Source organism: Saccopteryx bilineata, chromosome 1 (genome assembly GCF_036850765.1).
Source record: "Saccopteryx bilineata isolate mSacBil1 chromosome 1, mSacBil1_pri_phased_curated, whole genome shotgun sequence".
In the NCBI taxonomy this organism is placed as follows: domain Eukaryota; kingdom Metazoa; phylum Chordata; class Mammalia; order Chiroptera; family Emballonuridae; genus Saccopteryx; species Saccopteryx bilineata.
The window spans coordinates 83,964,222-83,987,926 of record NC_089490.1 but is presented as its reverse complement, the minus strand read 5'-3'; the positions used below and the strand labels follow the sequence as shown (position 1 = coordinate 83,987,926).

The 23,705-nt window shown below is 49.3% G+C and overlaps 1 protein-coding gene across 1 annotated transcript in view; it reads right to left on the bottom strand.

The window, feature by feature from the left end:
- The window catches only part of EFCAB6 (EF-hand calcium binding domain 6), a 200,242-nt gene that overhangs the window by 48,067 nt on the left and 128,470 nt on the right, over positions 1-23,705 (bottom strand). The window contains exons 22-24 of the mRNA XM_066255898.1: positions 14,993-15,089; positions 12,057-12,175; positions 1,590-1,784 (exon numbers count right to left, since the gene is read on the bottom strand). Coding sequence (XP_066111995.1) covers positions 1,590-1,784; positions 12,057-12,175; positions 14,993-15,089 — 411 coding nt within the window. The remainder of the gene's footprint in view (positions 1-1,589; positions 1,785-12,056; positions 12,176-14,992; positions 15,090-23,705) is intronic.

Sequence of the window (23,705 nt, the reverse complement as noted above, 5' to 3'; positions counted from 1 at the left end):
AGGGTGGGGAGCACATGCGTGGGTAATAAGGCCAACCTTGTCTGATAAAAACAAATCTCACTGTTTCATTAGTTTGCTGGCATGTTTGATACCAATGTTACTCATATTTTTACTTCAGATTTCACAAACTCGGTTCTCTTTATAACTCAGTAAATTTGACACCATTCAGGGGTGTGCTCAAACTGCTTTTCTCCTAGCCCCCAGTTAGCCACTGCATTTCGCTTCTGTATTCTGGAGGTTATTTCCTTTGGGGACTCTTTAGTGACAAGTCGTTCACTCATTCAGGGGCTCTATGACGGGGGTGTGAACAGAGAGCTAAAGTGACAGGCAGAAGACAGACAGACACACCATTGTGGGCAGTGAGGAGCCATGGAGCAAGGAGCAGCATCCCGGCCCGGCAGTGTGGAGGGGCGTCCGCCAAGGACTGAGACGGATCAAGACAATTTGTCCCATAGCTTTACGGTTACATCAACGATGGCAAAATTCTCTCCCATGTTAAAAAATTTTAAGATCTGGCCCTGGCCGGTTGGCTCAGTGGTAGAGCGTCGGCCTGGTGTGCAGAAGTCCCGGGTTCGGTTCCTGGCCAGGGCACACAGGAGAAGCGCCCATCTGCTTCTCCGCCCCTCCCCCTCTCCTTCCTCTCTGTCTCTTTCTTCCCCTCCCGCAGCCGAGGCTCCATTGGAGCAAAAGATGGCCCAGGTGCTGGGGAAGGCTCCTTGGCCTCTGCCCCAGGTGCTAGAGTGGCTCTGGTTGCGACAGAGCGACACCCCAGATGGGCAGAGCATCACCCCCTGGTGGGCAGAGTGTTGCCCCTGGTGGGCATGCCGGGTGGATCCCGGTCGGGCGCATGCGGTAGTCTGTCTGACTGCCTCCCCGTTTCCAGCTTCAGAAAAATACAAAAAAAAAAAAATTTTAAGATCTGACATTGGTAACTGGTTTTAAACTTTGAAAATAATCATCTTAATCCCACTGTCCACATACAACCTGACCTTGTGCACAGTGTCCCCAGTCCTTGTTGAGAGGCATACACGTCTGATACAGCTCCAGTCACGGTACACAGACTGTTTACTATGTCATTCCCATCAGCCCCTTTTACCAAAAACATTTTCAACGATCTTCGTGGTGGTGGCTATAATGGGTGCACACCATATCTGTTGCTTTGGGTCACATTCTACAAGCCAGTGAACTCATTGGGACCGGCAGGACTCAGCAAGTCACGTCTTAATTCAACAACTATTCACGGGGTGCCTATTAGGTGTCGGCTGTAGGTAAAGACAGACATGTCTTTATGGAACTGCCTTCTAGTTGGGCCAGGAGGGGCCAGGCAATATACAGTAAAATTCTAAAAAGAACTATTCTCAAGGGCAACCTACAAAATACAGAAGATAGGTGACCCAGGTAGGCTTATAGCTCTTTACTTCCTGTGTAGCCCTGTGACTTAGCCTGTTTCTAGAATCTGCAGCAGTGAATGGATATTACAATCTTATAACTTCGCCAGCCCTGGAGGGAGCACCTCAAAACCACATTTGCTGCAAGAATGAGTGTGGCCCAGATGCCAGCTCCTGGGCCCAGAACACTGACCAACTCACCCGGCTGGCACGACCTTCCCTGTGCTCTGTGGCTGCTCTGTCATCTCTTCCTGCTCCTGCTGTGGCTTAGTGAAGTGACCCATGAAGTTGAAATAATTCTCTGCATAGGGCCGATGGACGTCCGCTGAATATTTAATCCCCAACTTCTGTAAGAATTCTTGGTAAGTGATGAATCCTTTCCCCTCGGTGTCATAGCTTAAAGACAAACAAACAGAACCGTCCTCAGGAGCTGCCAGTGTCTGTGCTCAGGGCTTTGCTGTCTATGGGGCCCCCTGCTCCTCACACTCAGCTCTGTGGACCAGCAGCACCGGCGCCCCTGGGGACTCAGGAATGCAGAACCACAGGCCTCAGGCCACACACAAGCCTCCATTTAACAAGATTCCCAGGCGGTTCACAGGCACAGAGAAGTCTGAAACCACTGCTCAAATCCACAGAAAGCTCACCTCATGTGGGATTATTTCAGCCCACCCCACAAGAGAGACAGAAACTAAATCTGTCCCCCTGTCATCCTGCTAGAGACGCAGTGACCACAGAAAATGACAATCAACCTTTTCATTCATTCAACAGTTCTTTATGGAGCATCTACATGGATGGAACTATATGCTAAGGTTTAGAAGAAAATCCTTCAAAAAGCACATTCAGTCTTCAAACCCAAGTAAGTGAACGCTGCTCGATTCAAATTCCCCGTTTTCTCTTTGAAGTGATGCCAACTGCATACAATCAACGAGAGAGATGAGGGAGGAAAATAAGATAAGAATTATGCTATGTACCTTTTATGTCATTTCCTATTATTGAAGTTTTTCTCAATTATAATTCATTTAAAAAGGGCATAATGGAGGGGTTTTTATCTCCCAACATTATTCAAATAGAATAGAATTACTTCGGTAAAAATTTTTTAAAGCAAATAGCCAAGTTTCTCTAAAGAAAAAAAAGCATTTATTGAACAAGCGAGACCTTGGTCCTTGCCTGACCAGTGAAAACGGCGTTGCGGCTGTGATCTTCCCAGAGGCTCTCAGAGCTGTGAGGACCAGGACTGTATTTAAATGACACCGTGGGTGTGACCCTGGCACGCTGTTGTCCGGACGGTAGTGCGAGCAGAGGTGCAGAGGCCCTCTTTGTAAAGCAGCGCTGCCCTCTGCTCTGCACCTGACCATGCGGAAGGGCCTGTAGAGCCCACAGTTCTGAGACACGCTGAGCCCTTTGCTGTTTGTCTTATTTGAGTAACAATGAAGAAAATGTATTTATTTTCCCAACTGACTGACTTCCTTGTCCTGAAGGGGTGCGGTGGAGGGTAGAGGATGAAGGGGACAAGTGTTCCGTGCACTTGTGCTAACCCTGCAGAGCACCCGGGCCTCCGAGCCATCCACCCTCCCGCAAGGCCCAGTGCACCTTCCCCCGGGGCCGGCAGAGCCCGAGCCTCCTGCTGCTGTGGGACACCTACCTGCCCCACCAGCGTCCAGGCCCGTTTCATGCACTCCACCTGGGACCGGAAGGAGACTCCCCTAAGGCGGCTGAGGCAGCGAGTGAGAGCTCGGAGTCCCACACCAGCTCACCGGCCTCGAGACCCTGGCAAGGCCCTTGTGCACTCCGGGGCCCAGTTTCCTCATCTGTGACCACGGAAGGCATTCCTGGACCTGACAGCTCAGCCCGGTTGGGACTGTGTTTACGAAACCCTCTAAAACCTTTCTAGGTGGCTATTAGTAGTACACCACTAGTACGTGCAGCTCCCAAAGAGCACCATTCAACCTTTTTGTTCACTGAATTCTGTTTCTAAAACGGAACAAAGTGACCGAGCCACATGAGGAGGCCTGTGGGGTCTCGGATTGCTGGGGCTTGTGCGGTGGCTGCGGCGAAGTGGTGACGACCCAGCGGCCCCAGGAAGGGAGGTTCCTCTAGCAAATGGCTCTACCTCCTGCCGGTGGTCAGACAGGAGCTGCAGAAAGGGGAGCTCAGCCCCCCGTCACATGCCTTGGGAGCAGAAGGGCTGCCATTTCTCTAATGTCTCGGGTGATCCCAGGGCCATGTCTCTCTCTGAACCGCATACGGCCTGTGCCTACCCTTGTGCCACCACAGGGATGGAGTCATGCGACTCTGCTCAAGACAGCCCTTGAATAAAGCCCCCAAAGTTCCCCATTCCTACAGCAGGGTTCCTGAAAAAATGGTGCATAGACACCCCCCCCCCCATCCCAACAGACAATCGTTTTCAGAACCTCTCTCTCTTCCTCAGTCCCAACTATTGTATTTCTACTTTCCTCTGGTTCTCCTATGGCAGTGTTTTCAACACCAGCTTCATACATCAGGGCAGTTCACTGTTTTGTGGGCCAGACCAAATTTTCCGGCAGACCAGAGGTTGAAATGGCTTTCAACATTTTTACACTTGGGGACCAGTGAAAATAGAATTATTTTGAGGACCTCTAGGACAGAAATCACCCTGAGCATAAGCAGGTTCAGCTAATATCATTAGGTCTATAATCTTCATACACTCTCAGGGTGGCTAACTCTTTCACGGACCAGCACGGAATTTCTGGTGGACCAGCCTGTGGACCAGCAGTTGAAAACTGCTGCTCTAGCCCTGGCCGGTTGGCTCAGTGGTAGAGCGTCGGCCTAGCGTGCGGAGGACCCGGGTTCGATTCCCGGCCAGGGCACACAGGAGAAGCGCCCATTTGCTTCTCCACCCCTCCGCCGCACTTTCCTCTCTGTCTCTCTCTTCCCCTCCCGCAGCCGAGGCTCCATTGGAGCAAAGATGGCCCGGGCGCTGGGGATGGCTCCTTGGCCTCTGCCCCAGGCGCTAGAGTGGCTCTGGTCGCAATATGGCGACGCCCAGGATGGGCAGAGCATCGCCCCCTGGTGGGCAGAGCGTCGCCCCTGGTGGGCGTACCGGGTGGATCCCGGTCGGGCACATGCGGGAGTCTGTCTGACTGTCTCTCCCTGTTTCCAGCTTCAGAAAAATGAAAAAAAAAAAAAAAAAAAAAAGAAAACTGCTGCTCTAAATCATGACGGTTAAACTGAATAAAAAGATACTTCTTAATCACTCCACTAATAAAAACCATAAACATTCTAGTCTCATCGCAAAGGAATGGAAGGCCAGACTGCACCACTGAAACTAAAATATTGTTATGAATATGAGTTGTATGAGAGTTAACTCAGCTTACATAGCCTCACCCTTCATTATATAATCCTTCGTGTAACATTTTTTAAAAAATATCAACTTGCCTAGGGAGGTTGAGTTATAAAATGGTTTGGCAACACATGTGCCAGGAAAAAAATGTGCCTGTAAACAAAGGACCCATAAAAACCTGCATCTGCATATGGCAATGGCCGCTGATTTCTGAGATAATCAGGTTACTCTGCCCATTTGCTGTCCACACAGCAATTCAGCTGTCCACACGATCCGAGTGCGTTCACGTCGACTGCTTAGCTAAGGACGTCCTAGTCCTTTACTGCCCAGTTAAGCACTTGACTCTTACATCAATGACAGAAGTACTTTCTAACACTGCTGACCACAGAGTTAGAGGGTCTGGCGTAACTCCACTGATGACCCAGGCCAGGCAGCAGAGGTAGACATGTGCGGCACCTTGTGCAGCTTGGGACATAAGGAATTCTCTCAGGTGACACCTGTGAGGTTGGGCTGGTGGCTCAAGTAGCTGCCCTTCAGAATGCTACGTGTCTGACAGCGGAGTTGGCCATGCCCAGTGGGCACACTCAGCAAGTCCTGGTGGCATCACAGATTAGATGTCAACTGCTTCCATCCCCGTCCAGGGCCACAGTCCTTCCTAGCCTTGGATAAAGCCATGCAGAGATGGGAAGGCCACTCCTTCAAAGACTGCCCAGTGGAGTCCACCGAAGAGTCCCTCATCCTGAGCGAGGAGCCTGTACAGCCAGCCCGTCCTCTCCAACTGGATCCTCCATCTTCATCTTTCCTAAAACTCAGTCCCTACCATCCCCCTGTTCAACATTCTCTCTTCTAAGCTAAAGACCCTGTTTATTCAGCGCTTTCAACCCCCTTCCCCTCTTGCGGCTCTCTGGGTGTTCCGCCTGCACCATACCCAGCAGGCCTTGGTGGAGCCCACAGAGATGACCTTTATGTTTACTTAATGTCATGTCTTCTTCACGTGAGCTGATGGTGTATGACACAGGGACTTTTTTAAATAGCTTTTTCCTTGTATATCAGAATACTAATAGACAATTTAACCTACCACATCAAAAAATGCACATAGATTAGGCATTATCTCCATAACTTTTCATCAAGTCCACTTGGTCAGAGGGTTTTCATGACTGGTAATTGATACCAATGTTTCTGAGACGACTGCTGCTTTCTCCCTTGAGGCTTCTGTGCATTTTTGTAATACTCTGTCTACATAGTTTTACAGCAAAGTTGGTTATAGTCCCCAAATAGCTGACTTCTACCTAACTAAATGAGGCTGCAGATGGTGTGCCTCCCGGGGCCGTGGGCAGCAGGCCTGGTGGTCACGCTGGTCCTGGTGTCCACTCCCCCCACCCCGTGCCAGACAGTTTCACACCTTCCCCTTCTGTCCCTGGGGCTCCTGGGACTCTCTGCTCACTGCAAGGGCTTCCCCCACCTCTAGTGGAGACTGCACCTCAAGACTCCGCCCAGGTGTCGCACCCCTGCGGCTCCCGCAGTGCTGGCGGCCCCCCCCCCCCCCCCCTCCCACAGGCTTCTGCTGTCACCACGTCCACACGTTTGTCTTCCTGCTGAGCGGTCAGCCTCCTTCGTTTCTGGAATCAAACAATCTAGCATAGGGTCTGCAACTTGGAAGTTTTTCCCCCAAAATAAAAAATTAAAATGCCTACTTCACGATTGCTCAGATGCACGAATAAATGAATGCCCTTCCTTCTTGTAACTTATCCCTAGCGATCTCTCCAAAACCAAACCAGCATATTGCTCCTAAAATCTCAGGCTTCAAGATTCTAACGTGGCTTCAGATGGCAGGTTTCCCTTCACAACCTTCTTCATTGGGGTTTGAATGTTTGTTCCTTCAGTGTGCGACGAGCCAGCCTGAGACAGCGACAGCTCACTGACATCCACGTGCTCACCAGCCTTGGGCAGTCGCGGGACCACTGACCAGCCTGGGCTGAAGCCCTCCAGAACTCCCCTGCCCCAGTGAGTGAGAGGCCCTCCTGAGATCCCCAGGCACCACTTGGAAGGGGATGGTACAGAAGAGCATCCAGGCGTGCAGCAGACTTTGGGTGGATAAGAAATAAAACGTCAGCCACTAAGCTACTGAAATCCGGAATTAATTCACTGATTTATGTCCACAGCATAACCAGCCCCTCCAGACTAACCCGAAGCTCTAAAACAGTGCCCTTCACAGATGCTTAATACATGTTGAGTGGGTAATGGATGGATGGAGAGATGTGGTGTGTGTGTGTGTGTGTGTGTGTGTGTGTGTTTTCAACAAAGGAGAATGTTATTTGCCTCCCTGTTTCTACCTACTCAGTTTTGGGGGCTTCTCCTATTTTGACAATTGACTTGGCCTTGCCAGACCCCCTGAGCTGGTGAAGGGTCTCATCAGCCCCAGCAGCTCCCCCACTTCCCTGTGGTCCCGATCACTGGCACCCAAGATGACCCCATAGGAGAATGTCCCTCCTGCTGTATGGGCAACTGCAGGAGGCACAAAGCCCTGCCTGCCTGCTCAGTGCCTCTTGCTTTATGATGGAGAGGCCATTGTCATTACTGGCAAACACCAAGAGGAAGGGGCCGGCCGGAGGTGGATGAGGTGAGGACGTTTACCTGAGGTCACAGGAACGCACAGAAAGAGGATGAAAAAGCCCTCCAACAAGTTCCCACTGCTCATCCCTGAGGGGTGACAGCAGTTTCGCTGTGTTGCCTTTTCCTTTATGCTCCCCTGAGTCTTCTAAAATGAATGTGCACTAATGGGACAACCGGAAAATACTTTCAAATCTAATGGTATTTTTGCTACTAACTTTTATTCTCACATGTGCCAGGTACTGTACATACCTTATACCATTTGGTCCCCGTAATCAGTCCAATCTGATAGATGACTGAAGCCCAGAGAAGGTGAGTCACTGGCCCAAGGCCACACAGCTCAGTTTGGGGTGCCATAGGATAGGGTGCAGGTCCCTATTCTGCTCAGAGCACAGCCACCTCGGGGAGCCTTCTGATTTCTGTGTGTGACTCCTCGGATGACTCCAAGGAGCATCCTACCTGCTTCTCACACAGCCTCTCCTTCCTGGCCGCTGAGAGCTCATTTCACTCCTAACCCTCTCTCACAACCGCTATTTCCTTCCCAGGCCTCCCAGCACCACCAGGAAAGCTCACCCCTCTTCTCACTTGGGCGACCACAACAGTCCTGGACCCACCTCCATACCTCCTGCCCTGTCTGCTGCACCACACTGTCCCCTGTGGCCGGAGGGCTCGTTCCAGGATGTGGCCTGCCTAGGTCTTCCCTACTGGACACTTGGCCTTCGGGATGGGGTTCTCACCTTGTTCTGACCCTCACAATGTGGTTCAGCTGACATGGGACCTCTCCTCCCGCCAGGCCCAGGCTGCCTGCTTCAACCACCGGGGATAACCTTCTGCTCCAGGAGGTGACGCCGCTTTGGCCTTTGCCCTGGACACTCATCCCGTAGCTCTCAACCCTGCGCTCACGCTGTGGCACACCTTTGGAGCCACCCACGTGCTGCCTCCAGGGAGGTCACCTGGTCTGCAGATGGAGGGAGAGCAGAGCGGAGCCGTTTCCAGTGGCCCTCCCGTGGGATGGCTATGGTTGACCATGGCCATGGTTCCTGCTTAGTGAAGCAGCTGAGGCTCTGGCAGACTCCAAGGCAGCATCAGGGGAGAAGCAAACTTCCTGGTCTCCAGCAATACCGTTCCCTGTTCGCCTGCCAGACTAAGGCAGAGGAGCCACTTCCTGATCTCTGGGTAACCAACCTTCTGCCCTGCTCCTCTAGCCCACAGGGGCAGCTGCCTCCTGGCCTCTGAGGAAGGCAGAGCTCCCCCTTCAGACTTCTGCCTCTCCCGACACCTTTGTAATCAGTCACTGTGTTAATCCCACTTGGCAATAAACACGAGAATATTTTCTGCTCTCTGGTTTGGATGCTGGTAGATCTACTCCAGCAGTTCCCCTATCCCAAATGCCCATCATCCTTACCCTTGGGGTAACTCCTTGGGTGGCAGATGCCATTATCAGTTTCTTTTCCCTGGGACACACATCTAGGCCGATTCTCCCAGTGTGCCTTAGAGGTGGGCACAGCCACATGAAGAGATCTGGCCAAGAAAACACGGGCAAGCCCTGGCCGGTTGGCTCAGTGGTAGAGCATCAGCCTGGCGTGCAGGAGTCCCGGGTTCGATTCTTGGCTAGGGCACAGAGGAGAAGCGCCCATCTGTTTCTCCACTCCTCCCCCTCTCCTTCCTCTCTGTCTCTCTCTTCCACTCCTGCAGCCAAGGCTCCATTGGAGCAAAGTTGGCCCGGGAGCTGAGGATGGCTCTGTGGCCTCTGCCTCAGGTGCTAGAATGGCCCTGGTTGCAACAGAGCGACACCCCGGATGGGCAGAGCATCGCCCCCTGGTGGGCATGCCAGGTGGATCTCAGTCAGGTGCATGCGGGAGTCTGTCTGACTACCTCCCCGTTTCCAACTTCAGAAAAATACAAAAAAAAAAAAAAGAAAAAAAAAAAAAAAAAAAAGAAAACACAGGCAAAATGATGCCTGCACTGTCGGGCCGGGTCCCTACAAAGCTGGCCTCAGCACTCTCTCCCCTTGTCTGCTGGTGACATGAAAGATCCTGGGGATGGTGGCACTCCTGGTCTCTGAATGACTGGCGGGCAGAGCCCCCGATACCCCAACTAGACCGTGACATCGTTCTCAGGGTGGCCTTGTTTCTCACTGCAGCCAGCCTACCTGGAAAAATCCATCCCCAGCACAAACTCAGCCTGCAAGTCACCAGCCTCTGAAGCCTTCATTGGTCCTCGCAGGGACACTGCACCTCGCTAGGACCATGTACACACCTTAGGGGGTCAGCAATTTATCCTTTATTCTTATCCATCGCCCCAGCCCAATGGAGAGACGCATAAACAGGTCAGCACATATTTGTTGCACAGACAAATGAGCAGAGGGTTGGGTAAATGTCCTGAATGGTTTGGTTCTTACGTGCCAGACACGGTGTTAAACTCCTCACACACGTTAACGAACCAACCCTCCCAGCATCCCTAGAGGTAATTAGTCCCATTTTGCAGATGAGCAGAATGAGGCACAGAGAAGCTAAGTAACTTGATAATGCCCACACAGCGAAGGGGAGGAGGTAGCAGTCATGGCCACACAGCTGGCTGCAGGGCGGTCACTCATCGTCTGTGGTATATGGTCCTCCAAAAGGAGTAGATAAAACTCTGACCTCAAACAACTTTCAACACAGGTAGACGTGTGTACATTCAATCACGTTAATAAACATACACAGATGCTTTAGCCAAGAGCAGCAGTGAGTGACTGCCTCCCATGAAACTGGGAACTTGTGCCCCCTGCAGAAACTGGGCTAAGCGCACTTCCATTCTCCACACTGGAAGCCTCTAGGGGAGTATGTGATTCCAACATCTTTGGTTCCCATGGCCCACACGCAGCATGGGGGCTTGTCCTGTCCCACTGTCCACGGAGATGGCGGTCTCCCGTGCCCACTCTATCCAGCCCCTTCCCTGAACTACATGCTGACTCATCGTTCGAGCGCCTGGTTTGGCCCCCATCACAATCCCACTCAGATTGCACTGTTCTCCAATGCCGGTTATTGTTGCTCCCAAACTAGGGCCTTGGTGATGTGATGGGCCTTACTGGTCCTTTCTCTCCCTGGGAGCCTCTCACTGCCTGTCCCATGGGCCGACCAGTCCTCCTTCCCCATCGCCAGCCCTTGGAAAACATGTCAACGTCACTCTACCGTCACAGCTTCCCGCTGCTCCCTGGCCTAGCACTCCTGCTTTCTCCCTCTTTCCCTTCTCTGGTATTTTTCATGAGCAATGCTGCACCCAGGATTTGGGTGCATACTTTCTGCCCCCCGACAGTCCCCTGAGCACCAGAATCTCCCAGTCATCTTTGCATCACCTGAAAGGCCCACATGGTGGGAAGCCCATACGTTTGTGCACTGTACCCCAGCCCTTTGACTACTCAGATGAACCTTTGTATCTAAATCTACTGAAAAAGAAAATGGATAGGGAGATGACATTGGCCCCAGGCTAGAAATAATCTGAAAAAATGAGGCCCTGGCTGGCTAGCTCAGCTGTAGAGTGTCAGCCCGGCGTGTGGAAGTCCCGGTTTCAATTCCAGGCCAGGGCACACAGGAGAAGCGCCCATCTGCTTCTCCACCCTTCCCCCTCTCCTTTCTCTCTCTCTCTCTCTCTCTCTCTTCCCCTCCTGAAGCCAAGGCTCCATTGGAGCAAAGTTGGCCTGGGTGCTGAGGATGGCTCTATGGCCTCTGCCTCAGGCACTAGAATGGCTCCTGTAACAATGGAGCAACGGCCCAGATGGGCAGAGCATCACCCCCTAGTGGGCTTGCCGGGTGGATCCCAGTCGGGCACATGCAGGAGTCTGTCTCTCTGCCTCCCTGCTTTTCTCACTTTAGAAAAATACAAAAAATAGTAATAATAAAAATTAAAAAATAAGGATTTTGTAAGGATTTCAAATTGCTTTTCTAAATGAGACACAAAACAACCCACTTAATTCTAAACTTGGCCAACATTTCAGCCTTCAGCTTTAGAAAGATGAAAAGCTAAAAAGTTATGTGAACTGCTTTTAAAGCCTGCCCGAGAGGACGTGTGACATCGGTACACTGCTCCTGGGGAACACAAGCAGCAGCTAACACAGAAGAGAGAAAGAAGGAACTCAGAGAGGGATCTGAACTTGGAAATGGACCGCACTGTCAGACACCAACCCAGGGGTTACCGCAACTGAGACCAGGTTCAAAAACACCCACAGCCATGCAACCATGGTTAGCTGCTAATTTCAGTTTAAGAGACCTTTGGGAAAATACTGCAAGTTGTCAGAAGTTTGTGTATTTCTTCCAAAAAATTACTCATCTATAAAGCCGTTGTCCGACTTTGATTTCCATCTTTCAGCAATGGGGAGAGACTCTTTTCTCTGCTGAGGTGTATGAGAATTATGTCTCTGGAGACTGATGTAGCTCTCTAAAACAGTAACAGTCCAGGCCTGGCTCCCAGTTCCTTGGCAATGAACCTCCTCCAGCCTCACGCTGGTGGTCATTGATTCCCTGGGTCTCCACGTTCCTGAAGACCAGCCTGCTCACCTAGACTGCTTTCCATGGGGGACAGGCACAAGGGCCCAGAGGACAAGAATAGGGGCCTGGGGCACAGGGCTGACACAGCCCAGAGAAAACCACTCCTGGTCCCCACCATATCCCCAAGTAGCGAGGAAAGGTTGGTGTGGAGTTTGCAGTGAGGAAACCTAGACTGACGGATAGGAAAAGAACTGGTCTTCAGATAACACTTACCGCATCCAAAACTTCTCAAATTCTCGTGGTGTAAGGGGAATGTCAAAACCATACAGCACGTTCTTTATGTCCCGCCGGCGAAGAATGCCATTGCCCTCACGATCAGTTTCTACGAAATTCTACAACATTAGGAGATGGCATTTAGAAACATGTATAAAGGATTCTCAATTGTCAGTATCTGGGACAATCTGACCCACTTTCCTCCACATCATCCTACTTAATTACCTTTCTCTCTGCATTCCAGACACCTCACCATTCCCTTGAAGAAGGTGACAGAGCAAACATGAATAAATGTTCTGTACTGGATGGGGCTTGTCTTTGAGTAATGAATGGTCTCAGATGTGTGACCTTTATTCTTCTCCTGACCGACAAGTTGGGTTCTAAACTATTAGAAGAAAAGCCCCTCTGCCTCCAGCCTGGGGCACGAGAGTGCGGCCCATGCTTCCTGAGGGTCTCATCTCTGCGCTGCAGCAGATCTCGCCCTCTGGCTGAGAGCAGGGACATGAGATGCCAGCTGTTATGACAAGATGATACGGTGCCTATTTAATGTTCCTGAGGGGTGCCAAAGGTGCCCAGGGATTTGCTGGGCATCTACGAGGACCGCAGACAGGAAGAGCAGGTGGCACACAGCACGACCCCACTGCCCTAAACTGTTTCCAGGTGGTAGCTCATTTGACCCTCATCACAGCCCCATGTGGTGGACGCTGTGGGCACATCCACCAGCTCCACGGCACGGATCACACTCAGCGGTGAAGGACCAGAGCGTCCCTCTGAGGTCAGGGATGAGGCGAGAGTGCCTCGGCCGCCTTCTGTTCGCCATTGTCTGGGAGGCCAATGCAGGTGAACAAGAAAGAGGAATCAAGGTCTGACGCTAGGAAAGTAGAAAACACCGCTGTCGTTCACAGCTGGGCTGACTGTAGAGACAGGAATACAAAATTCCACAAGTGAACTATTATTATGAGAGAATTTAGCAAGAAATCTGGATTGTATATACATCAATAGGCAAAATCATTCACATTTTTACATATCAAAGAAAATGAATTTTTAAAAATAACATTTTACAAATAGCATCAAAAACAAAGTCCTAGAACTCAGTCTTACAAATGATTATAAGACTTCTACACAGAAGAGTCTAAAACTTTCTTAGAAGATACTAAAAAAGATCAACACAATGGAAATGTACTATGTTCACAAACTGGAAGACTCCAAGTGGTAAAGATGTCATTTCTCTGCAAGCATCCCAAGAGGTGTGTTTTCCTGTGTGGAACTTGACAAACTGATTAGAAAACTCTTGGAGGACAAAGAGGAGGGACTGGCCTGCCAGCTAATTAAGACGTTTCACTAAGTGACGGTGGCCACAGAGATGCAGCACTGGTGCCAGGACAGACAAACTGACCAGCAGAACAGAATGCTGCCCCAGCCTTGATGCAGGACAGCAGGGGTACCACAGACAGGGGTGGGGACAGTGGGGGGCACAGACTTTACAACAAGTGGCACCAGGACAGCCAGATCGCCACGTGGGAGAAGGAACTGGACCCCTGCCTCACGACACACACAGTACAGCGGTGCCGATTTCAATACCTGCGTGCAGAGATGAGATGCTGACCTCCCAGAAGAGGGTGCAGACTATCCTCAGGACTTCTGAAATGAGACCTCTGGGAGATGTTAACACATTTGATGACATTAAAAAGAATTTTATTTCAAAAGATATCATATAAAAAGGGTACAGGCAGAACACAACCTGGGAGAAGACTTTTGTATCACTTGTCACCTCCAAGAGACTAGTAGCTCAACCACAGCCAGAGCTCCTGCCAGACAGAGAGACCAGGACGGACAGCCCAGTGTGAAAACTGTCAACGGCTCATGCAGGACCTCATAGAAAAGGACAACTGACTGATGGATAAAAGATGAAGAGATGCCTTATCTCACTAGTAACTAATACAGGCTAATTAAAAGTGCAGTGAGATAGTGTGATATACCCACTAGAGCAGGGATCTCAAACTCAACTCAGCATGTGGGCCGCAGAGCAAGATCACAGCTGTTTGGCGGGCCGCACTAGGTCTACAAAAGGCAACTGTTACGCAACACTTTTCTCACTGCAGTTGAAAACAAAAAAAAAAAATCAGTACAACAAGCATAATCGTACATGCAGTTTACTCAGTGTCACAAAACGACCAGAACTGTAGTTCGCATCACAACTGCTGTTAACTAAGCTAATATCTAGCTAGGATGCTAGAGAAATGAAAAATACAAGTAGGCCCCTAGGCTTACTTAATTTTATCCAAAATATTTTGAACTTCGTGGATTAGTCTGCGGGCCGCACAAAATTGTTCGGCAGGCCGCGAGTTTGAGACCCCTGCACTAGAGAATACACAAATGAGGGGTCTGAGAGGACCAAGAGCTACAGCGGCAGCAGAGATGAGCAGTGGTTACAGAAGCCCCGTGGCCCACGAAGCCAAGAACAGTCACTGTCTGGCCCCACACGGGCCAAGCATGCCAACCCCCGTCTGAGGTAGTGGTGATCTCTCCCTTCGTCTGGGTGGTGAGTACTTGGTGGGACATGATTTGGGATACATGGTGACTACTTAAACTTATTTAAAAAGGGATATGTTAATATTATATACTTTGCACTACAGATATGCAGCTATTATACATAGTTATACACATATATTATTGTATTCCACTGTAAAGTCAGAACTTAAGGAAAACAATTAAGTCTGGAAGATCTCAAAGTTGTTTTAAAAACTTACAGCACACAACACAACAATGTGAATGTACTTAATATCACTAAATAGGTACACTTAAAAATGGTTAAGATGGTGTTTATGTTACGTTTATCTTACTGTGATTTAAGAAAGAAAAGCTTATGGCGAGTAAGGCCTGCTGTGACCTGTCCCCTGCCTCCCTCGCCCCGCCGCGCCCTGGACAAGGCTTACCTTGGACAAGTCTGACCATCTGGTTTTTGCTTTGGTAACAAGGTACTGATGGGCCTGTTTGCAAGCTAGTTCTGAGTCTGTGACCTTCGGTTTTTGTCTTAAAAGAAAAACAGATAAATAAATATGTTTAAATTTAACGGACTCCTTGATCTCTCAAGGAGTTCCCCTACCCCCATTGTTTCAAAGATCCCATTAAAGTCTCTCATTTCACATCTGGCCTGACTTAGTTCTTAAAAAGCAGTCTTATCTCCCCAGCTGCATGATAGGGAAGTCTTCTTTAATTTCCTAAATCCTTGTTTGTTTCCAGATAAATGCTGTTAAACTTTCCTCACAGTTCACAAAACAAAGAGGACTCATTTATTCTCACAGGGGGAAAAAACACAATATGACATTAAGTGTCTTCGCAAGAAAACAACTAAAAACTTTTACTCCTGAGTCCACAAGCTGGAGTGACAATGTGGACCAAAGCCAAGAGTTCAGGAATAAGAGGGAAGCTCCTCACCAATCATTGGGTCTCAGCTAAGGTTCAAAGGTTAGGTTGGAAGGATGCAAAGTGGTCAAAATTCTGTTTATTTACTCACAGAAGGAGGCGCACTGAGCAACCAAGAGTCCATGGGTGTCACCACCTTGGCGAGGCCACAGAGCGGCGCAGGCAGCCATGGCTGGAGGAGTGTGGGGTCCTGGGTTCTCCCACTCATCAAAACAAATTAGGGGAGTATGAAAACCGTCAAACCATGACTGCTCTCTCTGTAGCTGCCTTGCTCCCAGAGGCGTCTATCACTCTGTCTTCAGGACCTGAGCTTCTCCACACCCAGGTCTGCACCCGCAGTATTTCCCCTGAGGATATAGAGTGCTCCAGCCGGTCCTCCAGCAAAACCTACTGCACACACATCACCAGGCAGACCCCCAAATGGGACCCCACTCGTGCGCATGCCCAGAACCCGCACACTTACTCACAGGCACCTTGCCTAAGGTGAACAAGAGGGGCACCTGACCAAGGCCCCATAGGGATCCTCATATGAATTTCTCCACACGGAACCCAGGAAAACCAGGGTGGGGACAGCACACAAACCCCATGTAGCCCTTTCAAAAAAGTCAACCAGCACGCTGCCCAATGAGAAAATGCAGGAATGTATGTGCCCCAACCACAGAGGACGGGTCTGTGCGCTCCTCAGAGCAGTGCCGCTGTGACTGTGACCCTCTGTGTGGCACACAGGCCAGGAGCGTGGCATCTCTGTCCAGGGTGGTGACAACCACCACAAACTGCATGACCAGCAGGGCCAGGAACATGACACCAGCATCTCACCTCTGCACTGCATGCTGGCGTCACCGGTCCCCTTTGTGGAGAGGGGCAGTTGTTTAGAGAAGTTGGGAGATTGCCCAAGTCACATAGGCAGTGCCGGAATCCTGTCCTTCCCACTCAGGTCTCCTGATGCCCAGGCCAGCCTTTCTCATTGTCTTCCTTTTTATCTGAAACTACAGCTTTGATGTCCCCTTTAACCTCGCTCCTCACAGGAGAAGATCCATTAAAACCTTATGCTTCACAGAGACGGGGGCCTTCATGGTTCATACTATGCTGAGGAGCCTCATTCCGCTTAGCGTTCCAGGTTAGGTCAGGCAGCGCAGGACTGCTGGAGGACCACGGCGCGGCCGCTGGCCAGGTCCTGGGCAAGTGAGCCTGCAGCTTCTGCCCACCAGAGGCGGCCCTCCTGGAACATACCAGTACCATCACACATGATCAAAACAGACAGCAAGCCAGGTCACAGCAACTAGAACCAACATGTTCAGCAGTAATCATTGCTATTGATTATGTCTCTCCCTTCAATCCCTTTTAAGATGTTCTGCTGCTCTGACAGCAACCCTGTCTACTCCCTAAACTGCTGGATGATTGACAGTTCCCAGCACTCGGCGGTCACTGAGCTCATGGCGGCCATCATCACCCCAGAAACCTCCACTCTGCTCCTGATCTGTGTGTCACACAGAAAGGGTCTGATTCAAAGCAGCATTTCTTTGATAAATTATGTAAACTTTGACTTCCAAGGTTCAGAGTAAAAATTCCTGCGTTTTCTCAGGATGCAGGGTGTGAGGACCGGCTGAGATGAGCTGGGGTCTTCTCCCTGCTCCCATGTCACTGCTGAAATGGTCCAGGTGAGAACTTGCCTAGCCTCATTTTTTCTCTTGGCAGAGGCCAGGTTGTGGGGTACACAGGTAAACTAAGGCAGGAACCTCTCCCTTCAGTAGGACCCATCTCCAGCCCATAGATTCACCAGCTTCTTCTATATTGCTAAATTCAGGACTCTTTGCTGACACTCCTGGCACATGTGACAACTGAACCACCTCTGTCCTCTCTACTTGCCTTCATGACGCTGTTCTTTAAAAGCCGCTGTGGGTTGGAACACCAAGCCCGGGGCCTGGCCTCAGTCTGTGTGATTTTTCCTCTCTACTGGCTCCCTCCAGCCCTCAACCTTTTCTCTCCTTCCACCCAGAGTTTCTTTACTCTTGTGAGAGGCCACCCTTCTCAGGGCCCCACTGCCACCTCGGTGCTGGCTACCCTCAAATCTGGACCACAAGTACTTCCCCTCACCTGCTCCTCTGTTCCATCTCTCCCCAACTGCCTACCGGACTTCACAGAACTATGGAATTTCGAGACTGCAAAGGGATCCAAGAGTCCAGCAGTCTGGTCCTCCATCACTATTTCACACTAAAGGTTTTGGAGGCCTGGTGGGATGGTGTTGCACTTCTACAACAACTGTTTAAAAGGAGTATAGGTCCTAATGATGCACACTCCCCTGCCTTCACCTTTGGACTCCTCCTAAATCCTACCTGCACCCAGATGACTCACCAGGACTTCCCCCAAAGTGCTCTCATAGGGACCTTGGGTGGCATGCCCCACCTCTGCAAAGTCAACCCATCCACGCTGATCTCACCGTCTAAGCGCATATCCAAAGAGCCTCCACCAACCAATTTCTTTTCTAGGCCACAGGCTTGATTTTCTTAGTGAGCCACGCTCCACCCAGGGACCCCTGCTGATTTCTCTGCTTCTCCTATTCCCTGTTTTATATACTTGGCTCCTCTAGAGAGTTCAGAGGTCTTTCTATAGCCTTTTCCATAAGTTACATATTTCCTCTCCTATTGCCTGGTTCTTTAGATCCTGACATCAGACCTAGACTCCCCCTCAGCTGCTTGATGAGTTACAAACACACACGAGTATTATGTGCTGCTCTAATCCTCCAGACATTATGATGAGCAGCGCAGACAGAGCCCACAGAGGCGGCTGTGTGATCTCTGGGGAATAGCATTCCATGCAGGGTGAGCTCCCAAGAGGTGCTCTGGTCCCGGTTCAGGGGAGCCTCACCCTTTCTCTCCTGCTGATGACAGACAGGAGCTGACCCTCGGAGGACACTAAGAAGGACAACCCAGGATGCCGGCACACCGGGAACCAGAACTTGAAGACTGACTGGCACAGGGGGTGTGTTCCATAGGTTCCTCTCGTCCCCGGGCCCAGCTTAGGATGAAGGGCAGTCCTTATTCTGGGACTGTGCAAGTGGACAGGGACAGAAAAAGCTCAAGAAGAAAGACTGATTTTCTGACCAAAGAACTAGGAAGGAGGGCCCCTGCAATACAAAGAATGTGGGGACCTCCTCCTCTTTTCTCTTCGCTCGCCAGGCCCTGGTCCAAGGCAAGTCCAGCTGGAAAACTGCAGTTGTGTGAAGGTGTAGTCGTGGCCAGACCAGCACGCACCTACAACTGAAAATCTTCTCTCCAATCAGAGGAAATGGCAAAAACAGTCCCTGTGATTCAAGGACTATTGGACAAACCTACACTATTTTTTTTCTTCTTTTTTTCCTTTTCCATGCTGTCCTGGAGGTGCACCCTGTCACGGGAAGCCCAGACTGACTACAACCTAAGACTTTTCCAGACAGAAGATAAAAAGGGGGGGCCCTGGGGACTGAAGGATGCGGACAGAGAGCAAAGAGAGGAGAGAGCTGGAGAAAGGACTACCCCAGTCAGCGCAGGAAGCGCCAGATTTACCTCTGATGTGCGCATGTGTGAAATCAACCCAAAGTAGCACAGCAAAGACTCTGAGAATATGACCGCTGTATGGGCGAGGCTGGCCCCCGGGCACTGCACACAGGCATGGCTGACAGTGCCACAACAGCTTTGCAAACTCAACTCACACCAAAGCCACAGAAGGTAGGTCAAAACATGCAGCCTGGTAAACTAACTGGACTGGTTGCTTGCTTTAAAAAAAGGAAAAAAAAAAGAGAGAGAGAATACACACACTACTGAGGATTTTAACAAGCCCAGAGTATCATACTATAATATTAAAAACATCCATGATATAATGCAAAATTACTCAGTATACAAAGAACCAAGAGAATCCCCAAAATTTTCAAGGTAAAAGACAACAGACAACAACTCCAAGCTGTTGAAGTTATCATATTTGAAAGCAGCTGTCATAACCATGAAGTAAGAGCAAACATCCTTGAAATAAATGGGAAGACAAGTTCTGAGCAAAGAAAAAGAAGCTTCTTTACAAAAAAATAAATAAAAAGGACAAAACAATAAATAAAATAAAAAGAACAAAATGGAAACTTTAGAACATAAAAATACAACAGAAATAAAAATAAAAAAAAAACTTTTTATCACCAGATTGGCTCAATGACAGAGCAGTGAGCCGGTGACAGTGAGGACAAATGAGTAGAAATAATCCAATTTCATAAACCAAGGAAAAAAGAGAAGGAAACATTGCCTTGGACCTGTGAGACCACAACCTGTGCTTCAAAATAAAGATGTCTATTGTTCATGTCCCCGGATACCAAAAGGAAAGAAGAGAGAGATTGGTACAGAAAAAAATAAATAAAATTTGAGACAGATTTTTTTTAACTTGAGGAAAAACAAGCTGTAACCTCCCCCCAAATTTGATGAAAAATATAAATTTACATGTTTGAGAAGTTTGGCAACCCTTCCAAATAATAGAATTGATAAATCTTTAGTTAAATAAATCCAGGGAAACAGGAGAGAATATATGAACTACCAATATCAGAAATGAAAGAAGGGAAATCGCTACAGACCCCACAGAAATGAAAGAATAACAAGGGAATACTATGAACAACTTTATTTCCATGAAGTCAACAACTTAGATGTAATGGACAAATATCTTAAAGGACACTAACCATTCATTCAAGAAGGAATATAAGCCCAGAATGGTCTTATAACTACTAAATTAATTGTATTTGTAGTTAAAATCCTCCCCAAGAAAGAAAACTCTAGGACCTGACAATTTCATTGGTGAATTCTATCAAATATTTAAGGAAGAAATAACAATTCTGTATAATCCAGAAAATAAGAAAGGACTGGCATTTATGACTTCTATTCTTTCTTAGAGGTCTTCCAAAGAACCAAAACATTGTATTTTCTTTGTAAAGCCAGTATCTAAGGCCAGGGCAACTATCACAGCAGCCTGGCCCATGCAGGTTCACATTGGATTCTGACAGTCGGTAAAGAAACAACAGAGCCACAAACTGGTGGGCCATAGTCTTTAATTCTAGCTTGCACGCGGCGGGCAAGTAAAAACACACATTGGGCTCCAAAACCCACTCACATCCAGTGCTCACAAAGACACTGACTTATCCGAGTTTTCTAGAATCAAAGGTTTCTAGCTCACCAGACTTATTCTCCTCAATTCCCCATCTCCTTCCTTCTCCAGCATCAAACTGCACAAACTGGCCTCTCACTCAATACTCTGCCATCTTGGCTGCTTCTCCTGGCCACATGGCCTCTTTCTGCTCTCTGCTCTGCTCCCTCTGCTCTCTCATGCTAATCATCCCAGGAACCAAGAGAGCAAGCTCCTGTTCTGCCCCTATTTTATAGTGTAGAAATCCAAACCTTTAATCCAATATACAAAATAGGGAAGTCTCTAATACAAAGTCACTTCTCTGAGGCATGATTGGATTGTGCCACCCCACATCAAAAAGGGTGGGAAAGGCTTAATCCCAAAATCAAGACCCAGGCTACAAGGATTCTGCCTGCCTTTAGCCCACCCCCAACACACATTAATATCACCTGGACGACGGCCTCCACATGGGCAGTGCCATCTTTAACAAAGTGAGCATAATATATTTTATCTGCCCAACATCTTTATGAAATAAAACTCAGTCTGTCTTGCAGTCACCCCGTAGGTCCACAGAACCTTCATACATCAATGATACATTATGGGGTCTTAGTGATCTTGATTTTAATTTTACTAGCTCTATTGACTTATTTTAAGAAATATTCAATTATTATTCATTAATTGTCTCCAACTATGCATAAGAAAAGACACTAAAATAATAAGAAAACAAAAAATGATGGAACTGCCTCGCAGAAAAACACAATGTTGAAGTGAAGCGCCACCATTGCACCACCTTTCAGCCTTCTGACTGCACTGTCCAAACCATGACAGCGTCTTTCAACGAGGTATAAAAGACAGGGACGCCATCTCTGTAGTCCTCTTAGTTTTCACTGAACACAGCTGAAAATTCAGAATTCTTACTTTGTACCCAGATGGCCAAGGGAAGATGAACCGGAGATGAATGAACAGAGAGGGAACAGCACTCCGGAGTCCACCCGTGATGCTGAAACTGATCAGAGAAGCCGAACCTCTGGATGAGCAAGTGATGTATTTCTCAGAACAAAGGGGAAATTTGGTATTTTCATTCAATGGGAATAACTTGATCATATAATATTTTGTGACAAGAAGCTTAAAAGGACTCATGGCAATATTCTTTCATCTTTTCTGATGTACATGAACCAAAAATGTACTTGACATTGGTTGTCAGATAAATGGACAGGGCAGGGGTGGTTTGTGCAAGAGACCGGAAGGGAATAGATAATGTAGAAATGAAACAGGCGACTGGACCAATCATTCAAATTGTATTTCTACATCTAAGCATGAAAGGTTTTGCAATGATGAAGCAAACAAGATGGTCGCCCTTTCTTCGACAAAATGATGAATCCGCCCTGGCCGGTTGGCTCAGCGGTAGAGCGTCGGCCTAGCGTGCAGAGGACCCGGGTTCGATTCCCGGCCAGGGCACACAGGAGAAGCGCCCATTTGCTTCTCCACCCCTCCACCGCGCTTTCCTCTCTGTCTCTCTCTTCCCCTCCCGCAGCCAAGGCTCCATTGGAACAAAGATGGCCCGGGTGCTGGGGATGGCTCTGTGGCCTCTGCCCCAGGCGCTAGAGTGGCTCTGGTCGCAACATGGCGACGCCCAGGATGGGCAGAGCATCGCCCCCTGGTGGGCAGAGCGTCGCCCCTAGTGGGCGTGCCGGGTGGATCCCGGTCGGGCGCATGCGGGAGTCTGTCTGACTGTCTCTCCCTGTTTCCAGCTTCAGAAAAATGAAAAAAAAAAAAAAAAATGATGATGAATCCTCGAAGTTTCCAAAAGTCCTGCACTTTGATGATGCAGATGGGGAGTGAAGGCTCCAAAGGCAAAGGGCCCAACCGAGAGGGCAGATGGATTCCAGAAAGGGTGAGTCCGGTCTGGCTGGTGGGGAAGAGTGAGGCTGGGTCATGGAAGAGGGTGAGCATGGAAGAGGGTGAGGTCTCCAGGCAGAGAAAGCGGTCCCTCCCAAGAGGCACCATGGCGCCATCACCCGGGCAAGTTGTGAACTCTTCTCTTGGCCCTAGATCCTTCATCTGGGAAGTCGGATATCAATGCCTCCTTGTAGGGTTGTCGGGGATATGTCTTCATGGAGCCCAGGCACAGGTCTGGCCACGGGAGGGCTTAGCTTTCTAAAGAAGTGCCTTGGTTGGCATCTAGGAGCTCTCTCTCCACCAAACCTTTGGAGCCCAAGCTGGGTCCCCTGGGCTCCAGCCTCTCCTTTAGGTTCATCCTCTACTCTGGGGCTGCTGAAAGATCTTCCCACAGCACAATGTCACCCTCTCAGTCCACGACCTCAAATCCTCTCCTGCCAACGACAAAGAGTGAGCTCCTCTGCCCGGCACTCCAGCCCCTTCCCCGAGGCCCTGCTCATCTCTAGGCCTCCTCTCCCGCCTTGCCCCACCACGCATGTCTGTTCTGCACACACACACCCTCTCCCCATCTTCCAATTGTGCTCAACACTCCCCACTCTGTGAGTTTTCAGATGCTGTTCCCTGGCCCTGAACCACTGTTCTTGTAGCCAAACCTGAAAAACTCCTACTCACACCTCAAGACACAACTCAGATGTCCCACCTTTCCTGGGCACCTCTAACAGGCTTTGCCTCACCCCTCCCCATGGCATTTCAGATCTCTTGCACGTCAGTATGGCCCTTTATTTTTATACCTGTCCCACATTCAACTGTGGGCCCTTCAAAGAGAGTAGGTGTCTTATTCATCTTTGCACCACCTGTCCCTGCGCAACATCTAGCACAAACGTGGCCCTCAGTAAATATCTGATGAATGACTGAATCAATACAAGTAAGAAGGCTGAGTCATTTGAATGGGAAGATTGTACTTTGTGCTTGAAATGTTCCATGTTCATTCTGCATATATTCTCCAGAAAATTCTCTCTGAAGGGTATCTTTTGTGTGGTTTTAATGCGAAGCAATCAAGTCTCACGTGAGAGTGTCTCAGAACCAAGCAATTAGAAGCAGGTGTCCAGCTCACGTGCTACACAATCATCTCCCTCAGGAAGAGACGACTATAGTTGTTTTCTTTCCTGCCTGCTCTGTAAAAGTATAAACAAAACA